Source organism: Thunnus albacares, chromosome 14 (genome assembly GCF_914725855.1).
Source record: "Thunnus albacares chromosome 14, fThuAlb1.1, whole genome shotgun sequence".
Classification (NCBI taxonomy): domain Eukaryota; kingdom Metazoa; phylum Chordata; class Actinopteri; order Scombriformes; family Scombridae; genus Thunnus; species Thunnus albacares.
The window spans coordinates 2,359,559-2,370,659 of record NC_058119.1 but is presented as its reverse complement, the minus strand read 5'-3'; the positions used below and the strand labels follow the sequence as shown (position 1 = coordinate 2,370,659).

The 11,101-nt window shown below is 37.7% G+C and overlaps 1 protein-coding gene across 1 annotated transcript; it reads left to right on the top strand.

The window, feature by feature from the left end:
• Positions 1–419: 419 nt before the first annotated feature.
• On the top strand, positions 420–8,534 carry vax1 (ventral anterior homeobox 1). The gene is made up of 3 exons (XM_044373312.1): positions 420–885; positions 2,521–2,708; positions 6,425–8,534. The coding sequence occupies exons 1-3, from the start codon at positions 672–674 to the stop codon at positions 6,974–6,976; spliced, it is 954 nt and encodes a 317-aa protein (XP_044229247.1). The 5' UTR covers positions 420–671; the 3' UTR covers positions 6,977–8,534.
• The last annotated feature ends 2,567 nt before the right edge of the window (positions 8,535–11,101 follow it).

Here is an 11,101-nt window from a genome sequence, read left to right as displayed (position 1 = left end):
AGGTGCGCTGTGAAAAGTCGGGGGAAAAATGGCTGGCTGTGTTCTGTGGACGGAAGAATGAAGCACCCAGGAACTTTTTTAAGGTCTGGAAGAGTCGTATCCCTGTGATTGTGTGCGTTCATGTGGGGTTCAGGGAGGCTTGGTTGCGAGACGAGACCAATCATTTGTCTTGATTCCCTGGGCTGAGAGCAGGCAAACTGAGGGGGACGGGACGAGCAAACCCCTCCATCAAGACCTGATCTATTTCCCCAAACAATTTAGTGTATTCATGAGGTTACGCAAATGTGGAGGCAGCAAAATTACCGTAATCAATTGGAACAGCGAGTGCGCATCCATGGCTCTGATTATTTGGAGATCATCTATCAGCCTGATGTCTATGTAATGAGGAAAGGGGGGCATTGAATTACTGGCGAGTTTCACTGAGAAGTCCATGATCATTGGGCAGGGGAGTTTGGTCAGCGATAATAGGGCTCCTTGGTCGGGTGACGGAAGTATTTCACTGAACATTAGATAGCTGACTCTACCCTGCTGAAAGGTGCTGTTTTGAAACTAAAACCCACACTATCCAGACGATCTGGTGCTCCGTGTTCTCCGTAATCTCCTTTTTTTCTCCACCTGACAAAGGAAAAAAAGAGGCGGACAAGCTGCAGGTCCAAGAGGATAAGCTGAGCATGGAGGTCAGGTACAACCAAGAGACGGAAGGGATGGTGTTGAAGAATGGACTAAAGGAGGGGAAAGATGGCAAGGACTCCCATGGCAGCTTGTCCAAAAGCTTCCTCAAGGAGCAGCAGGACTCCTTTTCCCCCTCTGGGACCGTGGACAACTGCGAGAAGAACAGGGGGAGCACAGGGGACCCAGACTACTGTCGGAGAATACTAGTTCGAGGTAAATCTGGTGGCTTTTTTTAAGAATTTGTAGTGTCTCACTTTGGTGATCATACACATCCATCTGAGGAAACATAGTCTAAACTGTTGTTAGACCCTTAGTACTGCCTGGCAGCCGTTTTAGAATCAGGGAAATGAGAGTGCCTTTAACAACAAGTTTTAAAATGAAGCCTCTCTAATAACAGACAGTAGTGGAGAAAGTTGAATCAGATTGTCCTTAATTACAAAATTTCACTGAACTTTAAAGTTAAAGTTAATAGCAAAATGTCCCCTTAAACTGAATGTTAGTTATAATTTTGTTTTATTTTATTCACATTTATGGAACCCATTTAAAATACAAAGTGACCCCTGGGAGTTTTTTTTGCTTTGTTTTCTTGTTTTTTTTAGCGAACAGTTGTAGGAAAAAAAGAGAGAGATTTTTGATGTTGGCCCATACTTATCGCATGACCACTGTGATTTTTTTCATTGTTGTCACTAGATTTTTGTAAACAACAAAAGTAATAATTTAAAATTATTTTTTAAAATGTATAATTTCATATCTACAAAATACCTATTTTAGAGAAAGAGAAAGTAAAATGTTTGCATTAGTTATTATTGTTATTAAAATGAACAATTGATTTATTTTTCCTTGGTTATATTTAAATGAATGCAAGTAGATTCAGAAAAATATTTAATATTAAAATGTTTAATGTCAAGAAATCATATGTGGAATTGTATGTATGAGTGTCAGGTACACAGAAAGTAATTAATGTAATTTTCTTCGTGCAGTTTTGGCCAAACACTGAGAGTGTATGAAAACAAATATAAAAATATATAACTATAATAAATATAACTTAACACCAAAAACATGGAATTAGTTTCACAGGATATAATGAGACAGAGAAGCCTTCCTGACTTGAATGTACAGAAATATATTCTGTTCTGTTTAAATATTTTATTGGACATCAATCATTTAACATGTGTGTCTTGTCAATAATAAAATGATTATTAATTTATTGCAGCATTCAAACTACTTTTATTTCGCATAATTTGAAATTATGGTAAATTTAATACTAGCTTCTAAAAAAAGCTGCACTCACCTCTTAAGCAGAGGCTGGAGTGATGTGAAAATAATTTTGAGGACAACACACATTGTTCTAATTCCTCTTTTGTGTTAACATACAGACATGAATGGAACACATTTCATTCATTTTTATTTAATACATTTTTGTGCAATTTTTTTCTTATTAGGGGTATACATTTCTAAACACTTTGAATAACTCATCAAAAATATCTAAAGATATCTCAATTTAATTCATAAAAAAGAAAAGCATTTTGGTGTTTTCTGTCCATGGTATTTAATTTCAACTAATATTTTCTCCCTTAAATATTTAAAACATAGGGTGTTGTAAGCTTATTGATGTAATGCATTATTTAAACAAACAGCATATGTCTCCAAGTAAATTGTGAAACTTCCACTTTACTGGATAAAATTTCTACAATTCAGAATTTCATAACATTCATTTATTAAAATGAATTCTCAGTATCTCTACTACTCCGCTTACTCTAATAATAATAATATTTTTACATGTATCTTTTATCTAATTGTTACTTAGTGCTCTTTGGCTCAGTTCATTCAAAGTATTCATTGTTGCAGATGCTAAAGGCTCGATTCGAGAGATTATCCTGCCGAAGGGTTTGGATTTGGACCGGCCCAAGCGAACCCGCACCTCCTTCACCGCAGAGCAGCTCTACCGGTTAGAGATGGAGTTTCAGAGGTGCCAGTATGTCGTTGGGAGAGAGCGAACAGAACTAGCCCGCCAGCTCAATCTGTCTGAAACTCAGGTATGTATGCATTGTGAATGTACCTTTCTAAATCCTTTATACATTTATACATTTATTCCATGTAAACTGAAAAAAAAAAAGTATGTGCAAAGGGTGGTGGATGTCTTTGTAGCAATCATGTAAACTGTAGTGTGAATTTCATTTCTTTGCCTTTTTGTGCCTACCTTTTTACTCCTAATACTAAAATCTATTTTAACATCAAACTCAGGCTATGGAATATTAGAACCACCTGCTTTTTGATTTTACCTTTGAAATTTTTTAAATTTCATTTCTAAGCCCAGACATGAATATATAGTTTGTTGATTATTATTCTTTGTTGATTACAACCGTTATTTTACAATATCATTTAGAGGTGCATTCACGTATATAATTACAGAGTTGAAGTTAAAAATGTAAATAAATACTTTGTGTTTCTCTATTGATCATAATTAAAACTATAGGCCTGTTTTAGAAGCAATACTGACGTAAACTAACATTTAACAGCATCAGCAATACAAGGTAGTCCTTGTGTTCTATAACCTGTCAGTTAATGTAGCAGTGCTGGCATTAACTCGGTCTTCTGGATTTAAATGTGTGTGTGACCTTTGGTTTATATTTGGATCACGGATTGGGCCTTTAAGTATTAGCCACAGAAATAGTTCTAATCATGCAGTATGTGTCCCTTTAAAGTAAAGGTTAAAATACATTTGGCCTGCTTAATACATTTTATATCTTGTCAGAGACCTTATGGGGTTTTTGATGTTATTGCCTAAAGCTGCTAAAATGAAAGTTGCCGTGAAAAAAAGTGCAGACTTCCTCCTCATGTCTGTGTGTGGGGTCAGCAGTAGGTCACGCAGAGTCCGCCGTGTGTGAACTGCATTTGCACTCTGTGTTTGACACCAGATTCCAAAGCAAGTCACCCGGTTACCCTGTATGATTTGGACTTGAGGCAACCTCATCGCTCTGCTTCAGAGCTTTGGTGTATGTTAAGCTGGAGTTTTATTAATCTATTTATTTATTTTTTTAAAATGTGCAAAACGGCAAACGCTGCCATCACCTTCGTCTTTGGTGCTAATGTGTTGTGGCTTTCAACACGGTTAAAGGGGGTTGACCTTGAGTGGAGGTCTGCAAGAGGTCAAACTTTTCTCACAAAATGACACCATAACCGACAACTTCAAGGTTTTTCTCTTACTGATTTTTTTTAAAATAAGAGATGTGTAAATTTTACCCTTTTGTTTGCTTTAACTTTACATATTTAAATGTTTTAATATTTCTCTTTGTCATTTGACAAACACAGTCGCTGCTTTTCTTTTCAGATAAATTCAAAACTTAATTCAGTGTGTAAAGATGTTATTTTGCTTGCATAAAGGTAATAGAGAACAACCTTTGCTCCCTTTTTAGGCAGGACAAAGGCTTCAGAATTTTCTACCATTGTCTGCTTCTTGTCCTGATGAAATGCCTTTTAATGACAGCGTGGTGAAATTAACATTTTGTTCCTTGGCACTCATAGGTTGTTACATTAGGGAATTGACAGCATTTGGCTGTGGGCACACCTAATCATCTTTGTTTGAGCTACCAGCTTCACCTTGTTGTTTTCTTTGCACTGAGAATGTCACCTCTAAAATGAACAAGATGTTCCTACTGAGCAATCTTTTCGTTGGAAACAGAAAGTATTGGATTTAGCGGCAGGGCTCCTTTGCTTGACGTGAAATGGTTGTTAACAGCTGATGAAGAGTTAAACCACCTACTGAAGTGAAGGAAAAAATATTCAAATGTGATTGGACCAGTTAACATATTGAGCTTGGAGCTTGCTGCTGATTGGTACATGTACAATTTGTGCAATACGAGAGCAATCAGGTGTGATTACAGGAGACTTATAGGTACAATTCATATAAGAGCTAAACAGTGGCTTCGAAATACCCTGTGTTTGTTTCGGTTTTGACGTTTATTCAATTAAAAAGACTATGTGAAGTTGGACAATAGATATGTCAAAATAACTAAATGGATCTGTTGAGCCAGATGAATGACTTGATTGAACATGCTAAATTACAAGGTTGGTGTTCTTGCTGCAGTTCAATCAATGATATCACTATGGCTGCCTTCTTTTTTCCATCTTTAGGTATGAGAATATAGTGATTGAGTTTTTTTCCTTTTTTAATGGTTCATATACACTGCTCATGCTTCCGACAGAATCTTAAAACTGTGACAAACATTTACAACAAATGCAGCATTTCTGAAACAAATGGAGAAGCTTACATTTTTGGTTACAATAATAATATCTTTCATCCAGATTAAGTGGAGATTTAGGAATCTTTACATTTCCAGGAACTACAAGAAACACTAACACAAAACAATCAGATGCTGTTGTTTTCTTGCAATTATGGCAGCCATCTTTGATTTTTTTTTTTTAAATGCCATCTTCAATTTAGGATTTCTCAATGTCTGTCTGTGGTTCTATAGAATTCTGGAGGCTAAACCTACATCTCAGAGCCAGGGAATCCCATGGTGCTGACTTGAAGATGGCACAGGTGATTCAAGTCACAGTGAACAGGGGGCCATTTTGAATTTGGAAGTGCAGAGAATGGAAATTTACATGATCAGTAAACAAAATTTTATGAGTTTTTTTTTTTAAATGGGTAGTTTATCTCAGAGCAACATACTGTAGACTAACAAAATTAGGTTTGCATCTAACATCTATTTTACAATCAATTCATATGTCAATTATTTTTCCAATGAAACAATTAATCATTTATTTAATAATCATATATTTATTATCACAAGAGGCATATCTTGTGATAGGCATCTTTATATTGGTTGTTTTCTCCAACCAAAAAGTTACCTATCCAAAAATAATCAATTTACAATTATATAAAACAGAGAAAAGCTTGAGATGCCAGATCTAAGAAATACTTGGATTTTTAAACTTAACAGTTTACGTAAATGATTAAACGATTAACAATGCCAGCAATGTTGTTAATTGTTAATTGTTGTTAATTGTTTATTTTCTGGTTTGTAATTAGTTCGATATAATTTCTGAAAATGCAGAGGTTTTAAATCTCTGCAACATTCCTGCAGTAAGCAGACTATTTCAATCTCAGTTGCTGCTTCAATCTTTTGTGCTGTAAGTGTCTGAGAAAGTTAAGAAGTGTTTTACATATGAAGGGCTGTCTGAGCAAGTTTTGACTGAATTAACTGCTAGTGCCCTCTTCCCTATGACTTAATGAAATCACTGCAGCTTTTGATCAATCACAGTCTCAAATCATTACCTTGTAGATCGTGTGTGTTTGAGTGAATGAGCATCCCTGCATACATACAGTGGTTAGTATACACACAGTGTATATTGTAGTATGCGGGGTGGGAGATGGACAGGCACCACATTGCGAACAAAAGGCGCTGGGGAAAAAGCAATCAACTTAATCTGTGTAGACACACTGTTGTACTGTATAGCTCATAGTGCAATTATCTCCAAATAGTGAGATTATCAGATTAATGCTATGCTATGATCTTAGGCCTTTATACAGCAAGTATCCATGAAAGTGAAATACTGCGGGACAGGTTTTTTTTTACTGCTGTACCAACAACAATAGAAGTTTTTTCAAAGTGAGTTTTGAATTAATATTTTTGTTCTGTAACCTATCCCATAGAGGCAATGTATAATAATACATGAACTATGAACTATATATATAAGCATTTGTGTGTCTTAAAAGGATCTTTCTGTCATCTGTCTGCGTGTACAGGTAAAGGTTTGGTTCCAGAACCGGCGCACTAAGCAGAAGAAGGACCAGGGGAAAGACTCTGAGCTGCGTTCAGTGGTTTCAGAAACAGCAGCAACTTGCAGTGTCCTCAGACTGCTTGAGCAGGGCCGGCTGCTGACACCTTCTGGCCTGCCGGGCCTCCTGCCTCACTGCGGCAGCGGCACGCTGGGCTCTGCCCTGCGCCCTCCCTCCATGGCCATGGCCAGCAACGGCAGCAGTAGCAGCAGCAGCAGCAGCAGCAGTGGCGGCAGCACTGGCACGGCGGGCAGCAGCCCTCCTCTACCCGCCGTCACCAGCTCAGGGACAGTGGCAGGCCTGCAGAGCTCACCGGCAGCTCACAGCCTCTTCAGCTTCCCCATGCCCTCCTTACTCAGTGGTGTTGCCACCCGCATTTCCTCCAACCCCCTGTCCATGGCCGGCTCCCTGGCTGGCAACCTGCAGGAACTTTCTGCCCGCTACCTGAGCTCCTCTGCCTTCGAGCCTTACTCGCGGACCAATGGCAAAGAATCCATGGACAAGAAAATTCTGGAATGATCCTTTGTTTTTACATAGAAGGATTCATGTTTCCTCTGGACACATTTTGGTTGTTTTCTTGGCTTTTACTGTGTTTGTTTTGCTGAGTCTCTTTCATCTGTCTGTGTCATGTTCTGTAGCAGGTCATGTAATCTAGTTGCACATCTGGCGCCTTGTACAAAGAAGAAAACAAAGACCTACACAAGCTCATCTAACAAAGACAGGGCCATGGTGGAAAGATTTTGCACAAAATGTTCATATAGGACTTTGTTACACAGGTTTAGAGAGACACATTCTGAAAAGATTATTGTAGGATCTTTCAGATTTCTGTTCAACAATTGTTTAGTCCTATCTATTTATCCAAAATGACAATATTCAGAGGAGCCCAGAGAATATGGCTGCTTCACACTACAAAAGCTCCACTGCTGAAAGGAAAGCAGAACATAGTGTATAGCAGGGAAGTATTGGATTGATGACAGAAAGTGTAAAGTGATGGTTCCTTTCTCAAGTGTGTTTTATTATTTCATTGTGTTGGGTAGATGCACGTCACTGCAGTGAGTAGTTGTAGAGACAGAAAGCGAGTTTGTGCAACAGTTTGTGAGATCCACGGAGAAAACTTTTTAAATGCAGCATTATGAATGAAGAAGCAAGGCCAGTATCTCAACATAGAATCTGGGGAGGGGGGGGGGGGGAGTGCCTCTGCTTGAAGGTCACTGCAAGGCTGCTGCCAGCGCAAAACCTGTTGCATTTGAAGTTGCTTATGCAGATGCCTTTGCGAAAATTCAGCTTACAAAAAGATCTTTTGTGTATCTGTTTGTATTAAGTTTGGCCCAAACAAAAACATAATCCAGAGAAGGTGTTGTCATACAGTATGATGGTTCAATTGTTCAGTGTTGTTTTCTCAATGGTTTGGTGAGGATTGGAACATTTTTCAACAGAAGTCTTCACTTTGTGGCATTTTCGTCTTCAAGATGCAGTACCTGACTTTATTTGTTTTTATTTTTTGTCTGTGATTTTAATACCACTGTGAGTTTTCAGAGTTTTTGTGTACAGTTTCTATCCCGTGCAGGAGATACTGTGAGCGCAGGAATGAGTGGCTGAAGGGGGGCAGCCCTAAAGAAGAGCTTTTCAGCATTAGTAAGCTGCTTGCTTTGTTGAACACTAAGACGGTAACAGGTTTTTCAATCATTAAGACAATATAATAACCTTTACTTCCTGTGTGAAACTTTCAAAATCCACAGCCATTTAGGCAGACTGATGCATGTGGAGACTGAATGGAATTATTGTAGTATAAAAGTACTGGAAATGAGAAATGTACCTTTAAAATTGTTATTTTATTGTAAATTATTCACTTCTGTAATTAATAGATTATTAGTATATCTGGAAAATAATGAATGAATGAATGTATTAGCGGGGTTGAGGAATCAATCAAAAGCTCTTTGGTGCTGTTGTTGTGAAATATCTTGAAATTTGTGAAACGTGTGGTACAAATGTGCATATATATTATGTATATGGCTACAGACAAAGACAAGTGTGTCTTTCATTTTTCTTTCATACATGTTGCTATGAATCAAGTTATGATAAATTTCATGACTGTTATACCTCTTATACACAACGGCTTGATGTGTGTGCTCCTGGATGTTTTTTTTTAAGCTTTGGGTAGTGTGACATGCTGATGGATGACCACTCATTTTTTAACTAGCATCAATAAGCAAGTGAATAGTAAGAAAGTCAAACTAATAACAGTTTTACAAATTGAATGGGAGGTTTCGAAAGGTAATAACAGGAGTAGTAGCAGTCATGACTTTGCAATCACTGGGAAATTTTAGATTTCACATCGGCCTGAAATAGTTTGTGAGTAGTGGAGAATACATGTAACACAGCTGAGGACGTAATTTCCACTGGTTATGAAACTGTAAAAGTCGAGGCGAGGCGAGGCGAGGCAGTAAAAGATAAGACAGTAAAAACATGATCTCTTGTTAAGTGCTCTCTGTAAATGAAGCTGAATGTCATTTTAAGTCAGGTTAGTGCAGCAGTAATACAGATTTTTCCAGAGAATTTCTCATTTCTATGTTGGGCAACAAGTATTATTGAAAGCTTTATAACCAATTTCGACATGATGTGTTATATATACTTTGACCCAAAAAAATCTTTTCTGGGGCTTTCTTTACTTTACTTTACTGTACTTTGTTCATTTATTTATCAGGGACAACACACACTTATTAACATCAATATGATGTTAATGTGTCCGATTTAGCCAAAAGGCTAATTTGCATCCGCAGTTGATGTTATACATTTAAAGAAACAAACAAGACATACAAAAAGCAGACAAAACATCAAATCACACATAAGAAGATAAATGAAAGGAATCCTATCAAAAACATTATACAGCCACACTTCAAGGTTTTCATCATCTATCTGCTAATGAAGCTCATGAGATATTGTTGATAGCACCAGAAAAAGTTAATGAGTGGAGTTTGAGTTAAGATTTTTTTGTCAAACATCAGCAGTCAAGAATAAGCTTTCATGCTCAGCATTCACATATTTGCATTTTTTTGGGGGGGCAATAAAGAACCTTTAATTTTAATTCTTAAATCAAATCTACACCGTTGGACACGGGAACATTAGTTTACTATGCACTTACTTGGACTGAGCTGAGAGGCTGCAACAGAATGATCCCCACTGAACTGTCAGGACGTGTCGTGGCCGAAGTGTGCAGCGAGGAACACAACACCTCTCCTGGACCATGAAAAGATATGCGTTAATTGCTTTCAAACACACAGAAAAGCGCCCATCTCTACAAAAAACTTTAATTCATTTAGTAATTTAAAGTCATAAATTAAGAACAAAGTAGTCCTCATCAGACACTGATGATATGGCCCGGAAGCATTTACTCAAGGCCTATACTTTAAGTTCTCTCCATTTGATGTACATTTATAGATACTTACACTACATTTCAAATGAAAATATCGTACATTTTACCAAATTTATTCAACAGCTAAAGTTAATTTGTAGATTCCGATTTTACATACAAAAAATATGAGCAGAACCTAACCAACAGAATATGAAGTAGTTCAAATCAGCTCCACCTGCTGTTAAAACGTTACTTCACATATTGATGCATCAAAATAATAATCCAATAGGTCAATATACACACACTATTTATATAGTATATAAACACTACTTTTAAGTTTAATACTTGAAGTACTTTTTCGACACAATTTTATGTTTTATTTTGAGTTTAGTTTTGCTTCTGTCAGAGTAATCACAGTAGAAATGTGGGGACTGTCCAGTAACAGAGAAAACTGAGGCTCTTTTGTGAGTGGAGCCAAAGAAACCAATCCTCCCCACTGTGTCTTGGGAATCTCCCCGGAGGGAGAAAAAAAAAAAGGTCACATTTACACCTCCTACCCCCTCTCCACCCCCCACACTCACCCCCACCCATTCTCTCTCTTCACCCTAAGTCCAATTAGAAGGAAGGTTGGGGAGGTTTTTGAAAGTGGGGGGTTTAGGGGGGGAAGTGTGTGTATGTCTCTGTGTGTATGCACGCGCAGGGCTGTCATAGTTGCAGACCACCAACACATTTTCTCCCATCACATGATCCAGTCTTTAAGCTCAGGTCTTAGGAGGTGAAAGAAAGGCTACATCCTGTCTTGTTTTTAGTATCTGTTTTTTTGGCCTTGTACTTTTTTTGCCATACAGTGGATCTGCGGATTAACGTGCTAACAAGTCTAGTAAAGAAGCGACCCTCTTCTAGCACACTGATCCAGCGACTTTAAGCTCTGCAGTGCAACGAATCTACAGGATTCCCCTCTAGGCATCCCAGGCCTGTGAAAAACCTGTACAGCTTAGTCACTCTGCTTCCTCATAGAATAATTAATCCCATTAAGTAATCAAAGGAGTGAGGGGAGCGGAAACCCCCCAAAAGTGACGGTTCCACTTGTGTATTCTGTAAAACACTTAGCATAAAGCCATTAAACAGTGGTAATTTCCAAATGTGTTGAAATCCTATAATGTTTTATTGCAAGTTTAATAACAAGATATTTATTTTAACAATTTCACCAATGCTATAGATGGCTAAATTTTTTCCCAGAGCTCTACAAGTCCTCTCCTCCTCTACAGGACTATTCACACAGACTGACGGGT

Bases quoted from the DNA above. Each gene is read 5' to 3' on its own strand.
- vax1 (XM_044373312.1), top strand. From the start codon at position 672: ATGGAGGTCAGGTACAACCAAGAGACGGAAGGGATGGTGTTGAAGAAT. The intron at 886-2,520 runs GTAAATCTGGTG...TCATTGTTGCAG, and splicing joins TCGGAGAATACTAGTTCGAG to ATGCTAAAGGCTCGATTCGA. The intron at 2,709-6,424 runs GTATGTATGCAT...CTGCGTGTACAG, and splicing joins TCAATCTGTCTGAAACTCAG to GTAAAGGTTTGGTTCCAGAA.